The sequence below is a fragment of the Rhodamnia argentea genome, chromosome 4, assembly GCF_020921035.1.
Source record: "Rhodamnia argentea isolate NSW1041297 chromosome 4, ASM2092103v1, whole genome shotgun sequence".
NCBI lineage: Eukaryota > Viridiplantae > Streptophyta > Magnoliopsida > Myrtales > Myrtaceae > Rhodamnia > Rhodamnia argentea.
In genome coordinates this window covers 22125397-22143342 of record NC_063153.1, presented here as the reverse complement: position 1 = coordinate 22143342, position 17946 = coordinate 22125397, and the positions used below count along the sequence as shown (strand labels likewise).

At 38.7% G+C, this 17946-nt stretch overlaps 3 protein-coding genes and 1 long non-coding RNA gene across 5 annotated transcripts; 2 read left to right on the top strand and 2 right to left on the bottom strand.

The window, feature by feature from the left end:
• Positions 1 to 7116: 7116 nt before the first annotated feature.
• LOC115740688 (protein ELF4-LIKE 4-like) lies at positions 7117 to 9495 on the bottom strand. Its single transcript, XM_030674245.2, has 2 exons — positions 9247 to 9495; positions 7117 to 7858 (listed from the first exon to the last, which is right to left on the bottom strand). The coding sequence occupies exon 2, from the start codon at positions 7761 to 7763 to the stop codon at positions 7407 to 7409; it is 357 nt and encodes a 118-aa protein (XP_030530105.1). The 5' UTR covers positions 7764 to 7858; positions 9247 to 9495; the 3' UTR covers positions 7117 to 7406.
• On the top strand, positions 8402 to 9276 carry LOC125314908. The gene is made up of 2 exons (XR_007198254.1): positions 8402 to 8888; positions 9207 to 9276. It is a non-coding gene; the product is annotated as an uncharacterized LOC125314908 (long non-coding RNA).
• Positions 9496 to 15314: 5819 nt separating the features above from the next.
• On the top strand, positions 15315 to 16038 carry LOC115740687 (acyl-CoA-binding domain-containing protein 3-like). The gene is made up of 4 exons (XM_030674244.2): positions 15315 to 15433; positions 15530 to 15647; positions 15731 to 15793; positions 15912 to 16038. Exons 1-4 carry the CDS (start codon positions 15422 to 15424, stop codon positions 15983 to 15985), a joined length of 267 nt encoding a protein of 88 aa, XP_030530104.2. The 5' UTR covers positions 15315 to 15421; the 3' UTR covers positions 15986 to 16038.
• A 34-nt stretch (positions 16039 to 16072) lies between these two features.
• Positions 16073 to 17506, bottom strand: LOC115740690. 2 transcript variants are annotated; one of them, XM_030674251.2, is made up of 3 exons: positions 17466 to 17506; positions 17031 to 17196; positions 16073 to 16529 (listed from the first exon to the last, which is right to left on the bottom strand). In XM_030674251.2, exons 2-3 carry the CDS (start codon positions 17141 to 17143, stop codon positions 16307 to 16309), a joined length of 336 nt encoding a protein of 111 aa, XP_030530111.1. In that variant the 5' UTR covers positions 17144 to 17196; positions 17466 to 17506; the 3' UTR covers positions 16073 to 16306. The 2 variants fall into 2 exon arrangements, with proteins under 2 accessions (XP_030530111.1, XP_048134271.1); XM_048278314.1 differs by having other exon boundaries at positions 17031 to 17199; positions 17427 to 17468.
• Positions 17507 to 17946: the final 440 nt, after the last annotated feature.

Sequence of the window (17946 nt, the reverse complement as noted above, 5' to 3'; positions counted from 1 at the left end):
TATTTTTTATATTTTTTTTCCTTTTCTTTTTTTCCCCCGTATGGCTTGTGGGGTCCCGGCCTTACAAAAGGATTAGGACTTTTTTGGACTTGTTTTCCCATAAGATATAGCCACAACTTGTAAGCTAATGACAACGACCCGCTTAATCGTTCGCTTGCAAACACTCTTCTTCCTCCTTTTTTCCCCTACGGCTACACTTTTATCCAAAGGCATCACAATATTCAACAACAACAACGACAACAACAAAGGAAGGAAAATGGGTTTGGTCATGCTCATGCATCAAACAAACAAACGCCCTGTGATTCCACCAACTCACCAAGCACAAAGAAAAGTCAACAGTCAAATCCTTCAAGCCCTAGAGACCTTTAGTGGAGATGCTTGCTGAACTCGGCAATTAACACAGAGTTTAATAAACCCGCCCCCCATCTGTTAAATCGTGGGCAAAAGGCATAAAAAAAAAACAATGAAACACCTTCGCTAATTAATTAGCTGGGCCGACTAATGATGGAGATGCCCACGAGACCCAAAGTTAAATTTTATTTTTAATTTGTTTAATTTTTAAATTTTTGTTGGCTAAAGTTGGAAGAGGCCAAGACATGGGGGTCGGTTCCTTTCCAACCTTATATATATTTGTGCTCCAACTTCAAGAAACAAAAAGTGAATGAAGACTAAAGTTTTGAAAAGAAAGAGGATAGAATAGATGAATAAAGTTGGATTCCCACTTCACATGTTGTGTTGGCAACATGTCTGATTTGTCTTGGCTTGGCATGGGGCCAACATCCGGCCCCATCTATCTCATCCTTCTCCTCCTCCTCCTCCTCCTCATTTCCTTACCACAAAAAGAAAAAAGAAAAAAAAAAACCTTGTCAATAAAGTTTTTATTTATTTCGAGAATTACAAATAATTTTTAAAAAATATTTTTCTAAAATTATCACTCGAAGCAATTAATCCATAAAAAAAAAAAAAATTTTTTCATTGTCGCCAGCAATTTATGTCGAAACATTTCCGTGAAAAATGAAAACGTTTTTCCTTCGTTCGTTTTCATAAGATGAAAGAGATCGCTTTTTGAAGAAAATATTTCTCAAATTTACGTTCCGCCAAAAAAAAAAAAACGGGGAACTTAGATTATACGCCTTTTGTAAGGCTGTATAATTTGTTGAAATGCATCGGTTGAGGATTTTTATTTTATTTTATTTTGTTGATTTTTTAAATGCCATACATCCGGCAAGTACTACTTGATTTTTTGTTTCTCTTCTTAAATCCAGCATGTTGGATCAGATTGACAATTGGATAAGAGACACGTCGGGGCTTGTGCGGAACTTCTGGTTATTATCATAATGAGTGATGAAACCGAACCGCGCTTTGGTACAACATCACAAGTCACAACGAATAAGGTAAAATCGCGTATGATGTGGAGAACTCGTTGAATACGTGTTTCGATCTATGATAGTGTGGACTCTCAATCGTTTTACTATAGAGAAAACAGAATCCAATAAAAATGGCAGAAGAACATCCGAAGTGTCAATATCTGTGTGCGGCGCTTACTTTGGTGTTAATATATATTTTTTTAATCACTTAAATGTCGGTTTTTTTTTTAAAGATTATTTCAGCGACAAGTCCGACGTGGCTAGTCGGAAATCATACGTGGCGCATACATGTCACGCCGGAAATCCCAATCAGCAATAAAAAAAAAAGTCAAAACCTAATAAAAAAATTCCACCTAATAAGCTAAAAAATGAAAATAATTAAAAAAACCAGAACTTCAGCATTTGTATTGCAAAATTGGCTAAATATAAATAAAAAAAAATCAAGATGAGCGGCGGCGACGAGGGCTTGCACAACCCTTGCCACCGCCGCCCCGCCGTCATTAGCAATGGCCGGCGATGGGTGGGGGCTAGTCGGCTAGGGGTCGACGACCCCCGTCCATTGGCCCGCGGGGCAAGGTAGCCCTACCGAGGGCTGGTGAGGGCCAGAAGCCCTCGCTTAGATCTGGGCGAGGGTCGTGGCCCTTGCCTAGGCTCGGCCCCGGGCCGCCGGTGGCGGCCGACCCCCGTTGGTGGAAGCCCGCGGCTAGGCTCGGGCAAAGGCCGCCGACCCTCTCCCGGATCCGACCGAGGACTACTGGCCCTCGCCGGCCATCGCCTCGCCAACCCCGGCAGACCGGCCCCCACCCCTCGCCGACCTTTGCTGGAGTCAATGGGGTGGCAGAGCCCTCACCCAAATTTTTTTTTTAGGTTATACAGATTTTTTAAATTTTAATTTAATTTTTTAAAAATATTTTAGCTTATTTTGTAAAATAATATTACACGTTGTGTCTATGTGGACTTAATTTTAAAAAAATTGCCACGTGGGCTGACTTTTAAAAAAAAAAATTCACATAATATTAAAAAATTAATTAAAAAGATCATGTGTACTGTTTGGCCGGAATTGGTACTTAAGTGATTATTTTTTGCCAAAATTGGCACTTAACTAATCGTTTTTCTTCAATTTTAACACTTAAGTGATAAAAAAATATTGACACTAAAGTGAGCGCCGTACACAAATATTGGCACTCCGAGTGTTTTTTTTACCCAATAAAAAGACAAACATACATACAAACATAGATACATATTTTCTGCATAGTAATAAAATATTTCGCTCCGAAATTTGTCACTTGCAATGAATTTGATTTTTCTTAGGAGTCATAAATTCCTCAAAGCAATGAATTTCTCATGAAAATAAAGAAGTTGTGCTTTTAATGGCATTAAAGAGGTCAACTACCCTTACCAAAAAAAAAAAAAGAGGTCAACTATTGTAGATATATTAGTTTGGATAATTAATGAATTTTGAGGAAAGCATACTAAAAAAAAAAAACTGGGATGTGGCACTCTTTCCTTTGCTAAGTTTGCTTAGTTTGGCCTAATTTCAAGTGGCCTCTCTAGTTACCTCGATCTATATGTAAAAGTATATCATGCGGTCGAAATCCCCCTAATTTAGGACAAATAGCAACACAAATTATTTTATGCTCTTTCCAATTTTATCCCTATCTCTTTAGGTTATCAAAATAAATCATCGCCTTTCGAACACGCGCGCGCGCGCGCGTGCGCACACACACACACACACACATATATATATATATATATATATATATATATATATATATATATCAGATGTTCCTCGACACTAGACTCCCTCCCAAAACTATATGGTACTCTACCCGTTTGCCCCGAAGAGGTCGTGATTTATTTTGTCGATTGACCTTTAATTTGTCGGTTAAGCAACTACATGATAGACATGATCAATTGTTTAGCATGCCTATACACGGGTATAAGTCATCACTATTAATAGAAAAATCATTGGATTTAGGAAATAATCTAATTGTTACAAAATAAATTAAAAAAGCAAATTTTTGGTGCATTGAATGATTGAAAGTTTAGTTTCACGATTTCATTATAAAGTAAAAGAAAATACTTTCATGATAATATTGTTAGGGATGGTGCAATCTCAATTATAGATGCACACATCATCACCGCTTGTTTTTACATAATGTATTCGTTGATTGGAAGATCGTGAGATCAAAAATAACTGATAATATCGTAAGATTTTCAGATTATCGATTTTCTAAAATAAACTAAATTTAAGCGATGAACAACGAAATTTGGCCCATCATGCACATGAATCCAAATTCATCACATCATACATTTAAATCCAGCTTAAAAGCATGTGTAGTGGTAGCTACCTATAGGGGAAATGATCCTCAAACAAAGTATGATCTCACATGCATGAGAAAAGCCATATTAATTCGACCCTTCTTATTTTTGGTTGCTGGTGTCATTAATAACTCAGGAAGAAGAAAGAAGAACATCCACATCTCCCTATTCAAGTGAAAAGCAGCCAGCTTTGTGCAGCCATTAATGACTATCTGCTGTGGCACTACTCCAACCCCTACTCTATTATCCACTTTGATTGCAACTGCTAAATTTTGAATTGATGGATCACGCACGCCTAGAAAACCTGGACCAATCAAGATCTCACAACAAGACATGCCCTGAGGTCACAGGCCATGACATCACACTTTCACAGTGACAGCGAAGCACATGCAGTGGATCCAGTTCAAACCTGCGGCATCACAAGAGGAAAATAACTAAATAAATAGGTTCGAATAGAGTTGCTTATGGACATCTTTCTGTACATGGAGTGACAGCGATCTCCCCCCACCAATGTTCCTTTCTCTCGTAGAGAATAAAGAAAGAAGGGGAACAAAAAAAAAAGTCTAGTGCAGGACAAAAGATATTTCCAGGAATCCCTCATGTGGTGGGCCTTTCTCATCCTCCTGAGATCAGGAAAAACTTGGGTAGCTCTGCATTTATGGGTCCACCATCAGGAGCACCTGCTCAATGCCCTCAAGAAGAAGACATGAAAATGGTGGAGAAAAGCCTGAGTTAGGTCGGTCTTGGGACCTTCTATCTTTTGCATCGATGAGAAACGAGATGAAAAATCGACACGATCCGCTCATCAGCAGACCCGACATCGACATCGGAGTCTACGAAAAGAAAGGTATAGGTCCGATGCGATTGCGTGAAATACAATCAAAGAAAACATGCCCAAAAGAGAGAGAGAGAACACGAAACCTTGGCAGTGGGAAGAGATGAGCATGTGTTGGAACCCTAGTTCCATCCTTAAAAAAAGAATGTTGAACTGTTGGTCCCTTGTCATGTCACTGGGTTTCTGTCCATTTCCTGGGACTGTAGTGCTTTCAGTTTTTTCCTCATCGTCAATTATTTATTCATGTATCCTCCTCCTATCTTTCAACACTTCCTAGTGAATACTTTATGAAATCTCTCTCTCCTGTCGTCACCATCCAATAGATTGTCTTGGGCGAGCAAGAGGAATTCAAGAGAAAGATATGTAAAAAGAAAAGGGTCAAGAGAGCTCATCATCATCGCCATCTCTTATCTGACTGAGATTCTGATCTTGTGGTGGTGGTGGAGTGTGATGGGAGCCAAAAAGATCATCAAAAAAGCTGCTTTCTCACTCAACCAGTTTCAGAGCATGTCAGGAACACTAACTTAAACTCAGATTTATGTTTGAGTAGTTCCATAACTACTTTGCTCAGTTCTCCACATCGAAGCCCAAAAAGTTGAAAGGATCATGAGAACCGCGAGAATATTTTTTTTTTTTAACCTTTAAGCAACCAAAGAAAGACCATCTTTGATCTCGTGGCAGTTCAGAAGAATTGAGAAAGGGACCGCTCATCATGAAAACATCAGGCCCCCGCTCTTTAGAATTGATCATCAACCCATCATCATCTAATGGACCGGCGAGATTGTAAGGTAGGGAAAAAGAAAAATAATACTTTTTTGTTACAAGAGAATTTGGGTTATGATGGCCAATTTTTGACATTGAAAATGATAATTTGATATGTAAATAGAGTGTTAGGGAGCGTGTAGCAGAAATCCTTACCTTTTGCTTAGAGGGAACACTAAGGGGGGAGCCCAAGATTGAGCCCGACAATATATCAAGTCGGGGCTCATTTTTACTTAAAAGCTTAAACCAATGAGTTGTGGGCCTACATCATATCAATTATTCGATGTTCTGACAAAAAAAAAAATTCGATGTGAAATTTCTTTAACACAGCTCGCAAATGCATATTAACAATCTCCCTCTCACGTGTGTGTTTGGTGTTAAGTTTACTCCCCCTTAATTCAAACATCCTTCTGCATCAAGATATCTTTCCCCATATTGAACTATGAGTCTGCTACCGGGCCTGCATTGTTTTGCCACAACGTCCATCGCTTGAAAATTACGCTCAACTTCATCCACCATCGGCTCTAATACCAATTTGTTAGGGAGAGCATAACAAAAACCCGATATCTTTTGCCTAGGGAGATCATTAGGAGGGAGCCCACGTTCGGGCCTATCAATACATCAAGTTGGATTCATCTTCAATCAAAAGCTTAAATTAATGAGTTTTGGACCAATTATGATATGTTAATTGTTCTATAAGTTAATAATGTCGTGCCACTTGACGTGCTTTATTAAGTGTGTTGAGGTCATGTTTGGATTAGCCAAATTTGTGTTATGTCTCTGTATCAACACGATACGACACAAATTGCGAGCATTAGCATAAACATAAGATAAACACATAAGCACCAAATCCGAAAAATAGTCGTCGTATCCGTGTTTCACAAAGAACCACTAATTACATTATTTAAATTATATGTTAAACTAAAAATTTGATATTTGTTTTTCTCTTTTGGCTTGTCACATACTAATTTTAAAGACAAGCGCGTAGGGCTAGCGGGAAAAATTGTCCAAAAAATCCTAAATTTTTCTCACTTTTGCCGGTTTAATCTTAGACCTTTTAAGTTTGTCGATTCAATCATAAACATTTTCACCTTTTATCAATTCAATCTTGTTGGCCGAAAATCGCTAACGTGGATACCGTTCATTCCATGTGATACCGTCAATATTACCGTGAAAATTTTGAATCGTTTTTAAATATTTTTTCAAATTTTTTAATTTTTTAATCTTTCTTCTTTCCTTTTTTTTCTTTGTGGTTCAGAGGCCGGTGACCCCGCCGGCCTTTGAGGCTAAAAAGAAAAATAAGAAGAAAATAAATTTAAAAAAAGTTGAATTATTTTAAAATTATTGAAAAATAATACGTCGGTGCTGACGGTAGCACATAAGATGGCTAACTTCTACATCGGCGATTTTCAACCAATAGAATTGAATTGATAAATATTTTCATCGATCGCGAAAATATTTAACATAAATTGTGTCGATAATTAAATATCTTTTTTGTTAGCAAATTATTTCAAATGATATAAGTAATCATTTTTATTGCTATATTTTTAAATCATTTATCTTTCGCAAAATAAAGAGAGATTTAATCACTTCTAACGATTCTTTATCACCTCTTCACATTGTCAAGCCTATATATGTATGTATGTATATATATAGAGGCTTGGCTATGATCCTATGAATAAGATCCTCTTTCGTTCGATGGGCTTTCTGAAAGGCATGCTAAATGACAAGGTACGGACACACGCACAGAGCAGACGGAACAAAGCATGATTGATCCCTAATTAGATCCACAGTTACGATGGAGCACAGAGAGAGGGGAAACTTTTTGAACTCTTTGGAACAATTATTCTCCTCCTAGTGAAGAAGGAAGTACGGATGAATCAGGGGGTGAAAACAGAACCGCAAGAGACACAGTTCAGAGCCACTCCAGTGACTTCATGATGGATCAAGCACTTAATAAAACCACATTCTACCACCACGCACCCAAGAACCCCACTTTCTTCTTCTTCTTCTTCTTCTTCTCCTTCTTCTGCTTTCTTCATCTGACTTCATCCCATCAAAACTACAGAGAGAATAAGCAAAAGGGTACGACTTTTTTGTTTTTGCTTTCTTGAATCTGTCTATGCAGGTCTGTTTCTCTTGAGCCCAGCTTTGGCGTCTGATCTCAGAGCGCCGCCACTGGAGTCACCCTCAGAAGAAGCGTCCATGGACTTGGCGAAGTTGCTCGACAGACCGGCGTAGAGGTCGACCACCCTCCGGATGTTGTTGTTGAGCTCGCGGATCAGCCCCACGTTCCGGCTCAGGCTGTCGGGGACCCGGGACTCTTGGTTCTGGTTTATCTCGTTGATCAGGCGCCTGTTCTGGTCCAGTAGGTCCTGCACCTGCACGAAGCTCTTCTGGAAGGTCTGCAATATCTTGGTGTCTATCTGGTGGTGGTGAGCCCCACCGCCGAACCCAGAGAATGCGTCGCCTTCCATTTTACACTTCCCTCGAGTCCAACTTTTGACCGGCCCCCGAGAGAGATGGAGGAAAAAAAGAAAAATCCTGTCTTTGTTCAGAATCTCAATCTGCCCTGTTAAAAAGAGAAAGAAGGAGAATAAAGGACAGCAAGTGGGATAATGTTCTCATTAACAGGCCCATAACCAGAAAATGATGAAGCATGAATTTCCAGCAGCAGAAGCGGCAGCACTGTACTCTCTCTCTCTCTGTCTCTCTGTGTTTGTGTGTGCTTTGACATTTCCCGTCAGCCCCACTACGGAACAAGTAGATCAAAATGGTATAATTTATTATTCTTTCCAGGCTTAAAAATGTTAAGCTATTTCTGATGTGATATTACTTTAATATGACAAGCACCCATAATCCAAATATTCATTCTTTAAACAGTGGATGCCTACCCCAAGAAGAACCCCAAAAAGACAGTTTTAAAAGAGAGAGAGAGAGAGAGAGAGAGAGAGGGAGAGAGAGAGAGAAGGAAACGCAATGTTGGGATTTGTTCAAGGCATCTTGCATAAAAGACAGGATCAGAGATGGGTGAAATAATGACCTCAAAGGGTACTCTGTTTTCTCTCAGATAGAGGGATCAGATGACAAATTTTTTTTTTTCCGATGATGATGATGATGATAATTGTGGATATTGATATTATGAGTCTATTATAGCTGCTATTATTGTTGTTCACAGGATTGTGGGAAAAAAAGCAGATCCCGTTTCTATAAAAAGGAACCCCTTTTCATTGTACTGAGAAAAATGCCCACCTAAAGCTCAGTGTCCCAGAAGAAGAATCTCACGGAAAAGAAAAAGGTCAAAAAATGATGCAGAGAAAAAGATCAGGGGGCCATAACAAGAAGGGAGCAGCACTGCTTGGGGAACCAGCATTTAACACATTGTTTGTTTTCGATCCTTAATACGAGCAGACAACAACTACTGTAGCAAATTCAAATCGATTCAACAAAGCACCGAGAAGAATCAACAAGGGAGGAGGAGGAGCAGCAGCAGTGTCAGTGGAAAGGGATTGAAAAAGATCAAAGCTTTTCGTTCGCTGGAAGCATGTAAAAGCTCCAGAAATGCCGAGACAACCAAAGCGACAGCTCAGAAAGAAATCTGGGTATTGACCAAACTCTGATTTGGAGAAGATTCCCATGCTTTTTACATGCAAGGATTTCGCGATTTGTCAAAACGGACAATTTTGCGACTCCGCGAAGTCCCCAGAAACGATAAAACGAAGAGGAATAAACCGAGAAAAATCTGAGACTCGTGCCGAGAGAATTCGACGATCTAATAATCAGTACAAAGACTCATTTTTTTTTTCTCCCCCTTCCCGCATCGCTTACGAGAGCAAGAAAAACCGAAGGAAAAGACGAGCTTTTATTCATTTTATTTTTTAAATTTTTTTTAAACCACGAAACGGAATCTTCACTTTCAGCAGAAGTACAAGAATGATGGAACGATCGAACCTAACGTACCTCGAAAATCCGGGACATCGTCGAAATCCGCAAAGAACAAAAGAAAGGAGAGGATTCCCGGAAAAAGGGAGCCGAACCAGTCGGACAATCTCCTGAAGACGGAGACGAAGACGAAGACGGAGAAGACGACGCCCTTTTCTTTTTGCTCCTATGCATTCAGAGCTGATTTTTTAGAGGAGAGAGAGAGAGAGAGAGAGAGAGAGAGAGAGAGAATGAGTAGATTTTGAGAGTCACGCTTGGTCCCCCCACCCCCCAACCCCTCTCGGTGTCTCAATCTTATAGCTCTATCTATGATTCTATACTACTCTGTAATATCCAGCTATAGTAATTATTTTTTCCCTTTTCCCTTTTTTGGTCTCTCTTTCCTTTAGACCGCAATGCCACGTGGCTTCCTGTCCGATGATTGCCCGAGAAAAATTCCGTCGAAAAAATGTCGAGAAATCCGAAACCCTTGTTGAGAAATATACAAATATCGACTTTAACATTTTGATTACCCCGGTGGATTGAATTTTGGGATTTAGCTAACTCGAGCTCTTAACGCTCGAAAAGAAAGTGCGATCAAATCTTAAACTCATTATCGACAGATTCTCCGCATCGGAAACCTTTGTTTTAGAGCCACGTGGCCATAGTCGAGAGAGTTATCAAAAGTACTGGAAAATTTATTGGCGGTAAAAAAAAAAAAAAAACTCAGGACGCGACCGTACGTATTCCAAAACGTAAAAGGGTTCTGGTCAAAGCAATATGTTAAGGATTGAATCGACCAACGATCATAACGTTAATGACAGATTTGAACTCTATTTGTTTCGTGCCAATACGACTGCACATATTTCAAAACATAAAGGTTTCTAATCAAAGCAATGTGTTAAGGATTGGATCGACCAACGGTCGAATGTTACGAGATAAATTTGAACTCTATTTATTTCGTGTCAATCTTGTACAATCGAGCTCATCGTCGTTTTATCTCCTCCGACATCTCGAAGTTGCCAAGTGATGATATCTCCAACACTTCCTCTCACTCGAAGGCTAAATCGACAAATGAAGGCGCTCCATTTTTATCATTGTTGTTATTATTATTTTTTGCCAGAGAGGATTTTTTTTTTTTTTTTACTTTTTCAATCTTGAGTTTAACAAGCAAAAAGGAAAAATAAATTGTGACGCAATTGGCATGGTTTCCGGGGTGGACAGCTCAATGTCCTCCAGCTAGCGGATCTTTGTTTTGGCCGAGAATGGAAGCTAAACTTAAAAAATATAATAAAAATAATAACACTACTAACAAAAGGTGTCTTTTCTATACATCCTCGGACCGGCATTCGATTTCCGCGTCTTGTAAAAAGGCATAGCAAAAAGTCAAAGAGATGAGAATTGTAAATATGACAGAACAAAAGTAAAATACACTCCCGTGCTAGTTAAAGTGCGACACTTGCTCTCCGTCTTATTACCTCATGTTCAACTTTCAACATATTTTCAGTGTGACAAATTAAAAAAAAATTATGTCATTTTGGGAGTTTCGAACTTGGAAAAAGAAAAAAAAATCCAAAACACGAGAAAACCGCAAAATTTAGACTAAGTGAAATATAGATAATTTTCTTTTGGAAAAATATGTTTACTATGAAGTTCATAGTACTAAAAACGGGTAATATGTGGGGCACAAAAGTCCGAAGTGGGTAAAAAAACTTTCGGGACATATTTTCGCCGATAGTAGGAGAAGCGTGTTTGATTCTAAGCAAGACCTTGAAAAGCTTCGTCTGAACTCTAGGATGTAAAAATTCGGAGGTATTCTCTTGAGATAAAGGGAAGAAAAATAATTTCTCTCAACAAGGGACAGGGCGTGCGGGCACCAGCACGTTAAAATAAGAAACACATGCGGGATGAACGCCGAGTTACCGGACTACCGTTGAAGGCTCCTTTTGGAGCTTCGGCTCGCTGCTATTAGCCAGCACTTTGCGCAATCCAAATTAACCGCATGGCAAAGCAGTACCCCCGATTGGCAGAAAAAATGTCTACTTATCGTTAAGAATGCGGGATAGTCTTTTTCATTTACGGTTAGAAAGTTCGATCACACGCGTATAAAAAAAAACATATAAACACATAGAAATGTGAATGCAAGCCAGATTAGGAACAACACGTAGAATTTGACGACCTTGATGATCACGTTTATATAAAAACAAGATTAACTCATATATCATTTTGGATCGTTTCAGTATCAACCGATATGGAATATTTTGCTTCGTCATTTTTAATGTGCGATCTGGCATAAGAATAATTGGCGAATTTGACTAGGATATGCTCGAGTTTGGAATCGATGGTTTGCCACAATTAACATGTATCTTCAATGTAAAACAAATAACGGGGAACGTGTAAGGAGGACATAAAATACTGATTTTTAGAACGTGTAAGAGCTTCTTCTTCTTTTTTGCTTTATATAGTAGTGTGGATATAAGTTTTATCACGTAATCAACTAAGAAATTTATTTCGAAAAAAAAAACTAAGAAATTTATGAAAAAAAAAAATTAAGAAATTTATAAAAAAAAATCACTAACTTTAGGTTCGGTCTCAAATCTGCCCCGAACTTATCTCCAAAAAAATCTCAAACTTTAGGTACATTCTCAAATTTGCTTCGAATTTTATATTATCTTTAAAAAATCACAAATTTTCAATGTATTTTCAAATCCACATTGTGGTCCAGTTGCAACTTGACGTGGCATTTCTACGTTGATAAAAAATATCACATTAGCAAAATAATGGGGCAATAGATACGGATCGAAGTGGCGTTTTCGCGTGGATATTAAATCCTCCATAATAAAGAAATTCTTTAAATTAAAACCGTTCTAGGATATATCTAAGGATGACTAACGACCATTTTTTGGCAAAGGGCTAAGGTAACAGAATGAGAGTAAAAATTAGTGATTTTTTCTTGGACAAAAAAAGTTCGAGGTATATTTGAGACTTGACCTAAAGTTTAGCGCTTTTTTTACATAAAAAAAAGTTCAGGGCATATTTTGGATTGAACCTAAAATTGGAAGATATTTTTAAGAAACAAAAGTTACGATTAGATTTGGGACTTGATCTAAAATTCGAGTTTTTTTTAAAGGAAAATTGGCATAAAAAGAATCAATTTTTTTATGCTCGAATCACAAAAGGAATCAATTAAAACGCAGCCATTTCGCTTTCTAGAACTGCTTCAAACCTCCGGGTAGTTTGGACAATGTACATGCACGTGCATGTCACGCGCGGTTTGGCGGGTCCATAGTTTTAGGAGGTACATTAGACGGCAAAATTATTGTAGGCATTCATCAGTTTGTAGAAGGAGAAAGAGGTATGAAAAGTCAAAGATGTCGCGTCCTTGTCCTATCGTTTTCATCGATTAGATTCTCCCAAGACTTCGATTTACATAGTACAAAACATGGTGATAGGAACCACCACGTATATATATAAAAAAAAAGTACCTGTAAAATGATACGAATGATCTCTAAATTTTAATCTAACGCCTAACGTGATTATTAAACTATGACCTTTAAAATATTAGTAAATTTCAATTCAGGCCCTAGATTACATGAGAATGTTCGAGGTCGTCCTTCAGTTAATTCAAGTTAGCGGAATCTGCTGACGTGGCTTTCATTTCGTTAAATTTGAATGGTGGATAAAAGAAAGTTATATGCGAATTACCCAAGTAAAATATTCATCTCAAATCATTATATAATAATCCACGCCATCAAATAATGACAGGCATTCATAAGGTAAATGGACAAAAAGATGGACACGTTAAACTCGTCCTTTTTAAGAGCCCAACTCGACGATATAATGATCGACGTTATCAAATAAAAGTTCGGGAACAACATTGCATACTAGGTTAAAGTCTAAGAAACAATTAAGGATGACACATAAATTTTAACGAACTGGGTGGACTTAACACACGTGAAATAAACTAGGGCAGAAATTGCCCATGACACCACGATAGAAAGTCATACAAAAAAAAAAAAGATTATGTTTGTTTTGCAAAAAATGAATAATTCTATAAATAAATCTATTTCAAAAAATGATCGATTATATTGTTTAAAAGATTGAATGAATGAAAAAAAAGTTTATTGTCCACGAAAACGTTTGGACATAAATCGTTAATAAATAATAAACAATGCAAACTATCATTTGAAAAATATTTGGCAAATCATTCATTTTCCGCGTAATAAACGGAGCCTTGACAAGTGGAGGAAGATCACAAACATATAAAAAGCATATAAACCGCCTAGTCATGCGATGTGAGATATGTCAACACATGATTCTAGAAGAAGAAAAAAAAATTATCGCAAAGCCATTATGTTTATCATCAAAATTTGACAAATTTTCGGAATTCTTACATTCAGTTAAATCTATTGGTTCTTCCATAGTATGCCTCTGGATGATACGGTGTTTTGTAGATCTTTAAATTTGGCAGGAATCCAGATATCAATTCGGAAAATTCATTATATACTTCTAGATGACAAAAAAAAAAAAAAAACCAGAAACAAGATCTTCTTTTTATTGCTTAAGTTTTCCTTCGCACTGTGATGATCATGCTTAAATCAAGACTTTTCATATGCCACCTTGGATTATTTCATCTGTTTTCTTGACAAAGTATATTTAGACATAAAGTATCGTCGATAATGATTTTTTTTTATAGACTAATTATTTTGAACGATACGAATGTTTTTCAAATTATTTATTTTCTGTGAAATAAACGGAGCTCGTGTCGTGTCGATGCAAGACATTTGGGTGCACGAAGGTAGCGTCCAGATAATTTCATGGCTCGTGAAAAGTAGGTGGATCGATGGCCACCTGATCTTGCATTTCCTTTTTTGCTTAATTACAATCCATGGACTGATATGGACAAAGTCATTATTAAGTTCTTCTAGTTCTATCGCAATAATTAAGGACGTTAAGTCGTCGGTATTGACACTGGACGATGCTGTCGCCAATAAGACAATCCAAGATCATGCCTTAATCCAAATAGTCAGTGGAAAAAGGTGTCATCTAATAAGTATTCCCAATTGACAAATGGGTTTTGGGATTTTGATAAGTTTAAGGTCGTCATGATCGCATCTGCCCCGCTTCTTTTCCAGATCTGGGATCAGCTCATGATTCATATATAAGTGGGATTAGGCACGTAATAAGGCGATTTCGGTTTCCTTGTCTCTTCAAAGGTAACCGATCCAATGTTTGGGCACCCATCGGGACTTGGGTACGCCGTGATCCGTACGAGGCTCTGGTTCGCGGCGGATGGCCGGTTGGATTACTCGGGTCGTGCCGTGACGTGCTCGCTTGATAACGATCGAGAATGCGGAGTCGTGGGATCGTGAGACCCGAGTTTAGTGGCAGGAGAGTATGGCAAGGGATCCATGAGGGTACCCGTCTTCGAAGGTCTTTGAGCTAGTACCCGTTTTTAAAACCCGAGCCCCATGAGTTTTGGGTCGGGTCATTGCACATGTTGTGGCCCATCTCTAGAAGACCAAACATAGGGATAACGATATAAATAATATGTGAACTTTGGCTCAACGTGCAATGTAATCCATGAACTTTAGCCCAATATTCAATGTGATTTCTGAAATTTTAATTTGTTCAATGTGATCCCTAAACTTTTGGTACATAATCAATTTAGTCCATAAAAGTGTATGGTTATTGTTTATATGAAAATATTCAATGCAATCCTTTTATTAATTTAAAATCAAGAATAATATTGAACATTTTTATATACACAATGACTAAATTGAACATGTACTAAAAGTTCAGAGACTATATTGAACAAATTAAAAGTTTAAGGACTACATTGAATATGTTAAAAGTTTAATGATCATATCGCATTCTGAGCCGAAATTCATGAAGTATTTGAGTCATTTTCCCACCAAACAAATGCGGTTGTCTAAAATGGGGTCAGATCAAATTGAGGTAACAGATCACCGCATGTCCTGCTCGCCAAGCATACCATTTCTCGCTCGTTCGAAACAAGAAAGGGTTCGACCGAAAAGAAGGAAAGTCTACAAGTAGGCCGAAGTTGGCTCAACGATCCGGACGTACTCCACAAGAAAGATCTCTCTTGTTCGCATCGCCATGTGAGGCCAATGCGAGCTCCCTTTTAAACTATAGAGAAGAGAGATCCGTTGCATGTTTGCCAGTTACAAGCCTCCTTTCTGCTGAAAAGAATATGGCTTCAGAGGTTCTCACCATCCCCTCATCTTCTATGCTTGTGTTCTTGCATTGGGTTCGTGTTTTTAAGCTCTTCTTTTTTATCTGATTTCATGTTTCGTGGCAGGATGAGTTCAAGGAGTATGCAGAGAAGGCCAAGTCATTGCCGCTGAGCACAAAAGATGCAGACAAGCTGGTGCTCTATGGGCTGTACAAGCAAGCCACCATTGGAGCTGTCAATACCAGTAAAAAAAGAGAAATCTTTAGACCAATGTTTTCTCTGAAACCATTCGCAATCGTGCACTGATTATCCTCTTCGTAATGATAGGTCGACCCGGGTTGTTCAGCCCTGCAGACAGGGCGAAATGGGATGCTTGGAAAGCAGTTGAAGGTCTGAGCTACAATTGAAACAAGCCATTCATCTGAATCTTACGAGTTTTGTGGAATTTCTTCTGACCTGAGAAGGAATCAAATCATTCGGTTTCGTCATTTTATGTTTTGTGTTTCAGGGAAGAGCAAGGAAGAAGCAATGGCTGATTATATCGCCAAGGTGAAGCAGCTGCAGGAAGTGCCCTCCACATGAATTGAATTCCATTCCTATCCTGTTTGGACTTCCGTCACTTCCGAAACTCAGTCAAGCTGTTCTGTTTACGAAACGCGACAAGTCCTCGAATTTGATTCTGTCTTCAATAACAGTTGTTTCTGCAAGTGTTTATCTCTATTAGTACACGGCAGAGACACTGTCCTGCCCCTTCTAAAAGATCTTTCTTTTGGGTCTTCCGGTGTGACAAATCCAAACAAATACCACCTCTATGTTACAGAAAAGGGGGGTGCGCAATCAATTTGCGGAGCCCTTAAGTAATTTTGTCCTCTAACTTAAGCCGAAGGAAAAACCGGACTTCGATTACTGCGCTTTTGAGCAATTTGGGCAACGAAAATGACCTTTTGCTCCACACTTCGTGCACGGTATGGTTTTCACCCCGGTTTCATCGCCACCAAGCAATTGATATAAATCGTCCATGAAACTGAATCTGATAAGCCCGCCTTCCTTGACCGATCCAACTCCACGACATGTCGAGCATGCTATGATCTTCAAATCGCCGCATTTCCTGCACATACCGAGTGAGCTGCACACGACAAGACAAAGGCAGTTTTTTGAATCAGAATGCATAGATGAAGCATCCTTGTGTACGGACAAAGGATTGTGCTCTAGAAACAGAATTGAAGTGCCATTGCAATTCCATCATTTCTGGCCCAACCTTCAGACTTTATAGGTGAGTGAATGGAAGCGATTTCTCTACACCTAATCAGCAGATAGCAGATGAACTGGCTAAAGTCAAACCCAATAATGTTGGGAGTGAACCTTTGCGGATCACCGTCAGCTCATCCAAACATAAAGAACATGAAGAAAGACCACAAAAATAGTTCATGGGAAGATCCAAATGCTGTCCAAAAGACACTATAGATATTTTTGATAACTTCCTCTTTGAACAAGAACCTTTTACTAGTTTCTCTGTGAAAACTAGTCTGAAACCCACCCGCGAAACCAAATTCATAACAGAAGCATAACCCAACAGCATATGAAGGCATCTGAAGTAAACCAGAGAAGGGCCAGGAAAAGCAGAAACCTCCTCTGTGAAGCAGAAATGAAAGAGTCGACTCTTGGAGCAGCAATTGTGGCACAGAGAAGCAGAGTGCCCACCCCAAAACCTGCAATCTCACTTGCTGTTATGTTTTCCATCTCCCTCTCTCTCTCTCACTCTCTCCCAATTCACTCCCCCACTAGTCTGCAGTCTGCACCACCATCCACAGAAGCATGTATTAATCAGGACAGTGAAGCGAAGTTCTCGTAAATTGAGTTAAAAATCGGATCTTTCAAAGCAAGTGCAGAGCAGCATATGCTCTGCATAGTTGTATAATCCTCAGACACAAGCTACATAGCAGAATCACGTGAGGTGAAAGATCTAAACAGCAAGATATGCACACCATTCTCGCTGGGTTAATGTAGCAGAAAAATTATTAAATCTGAAATCTTAATGCTGATCAAGCAGGAGAGGACCGACCTTTCAAGATTTCTGCCGAGAGAAGCTTTGCAGATGCAGAGCATTGGTGGAGATGAAGAGGATATAGCTGAAGATTATCCTTTTCTTTCTCCACTTCTTCTGGGGTCATTGTCGTTTTGAACTTGGGCCTTTCTCGGGTGGATTTCTCGTTTTGGGCTTTGAGCGGCCACGTCAAAACAAGATTTTGAGTCCATAAGCAGTCTATTTCACGAGGCCGAACGCAATTGAGTGCATGGCTAGTCCCTGGTTACTCCAAGATTTAAGATTGAAGAGATATGGGATGATTATTCAAAAAGTCCTAAACCTATTGAACGGCGGCCAAATTGTACCAATTTGATTCTAGACATATTGGTTATTTATCAATTTGTTTATAAACATTTCAATTGTGTCAATTCAGTTTGGACTTTTTCCAATTTAGTTCTAAACCTATTATTTGGGTAATTAGCCGAAAGGACTCGACATATTGTCAATCGGTTTAGAA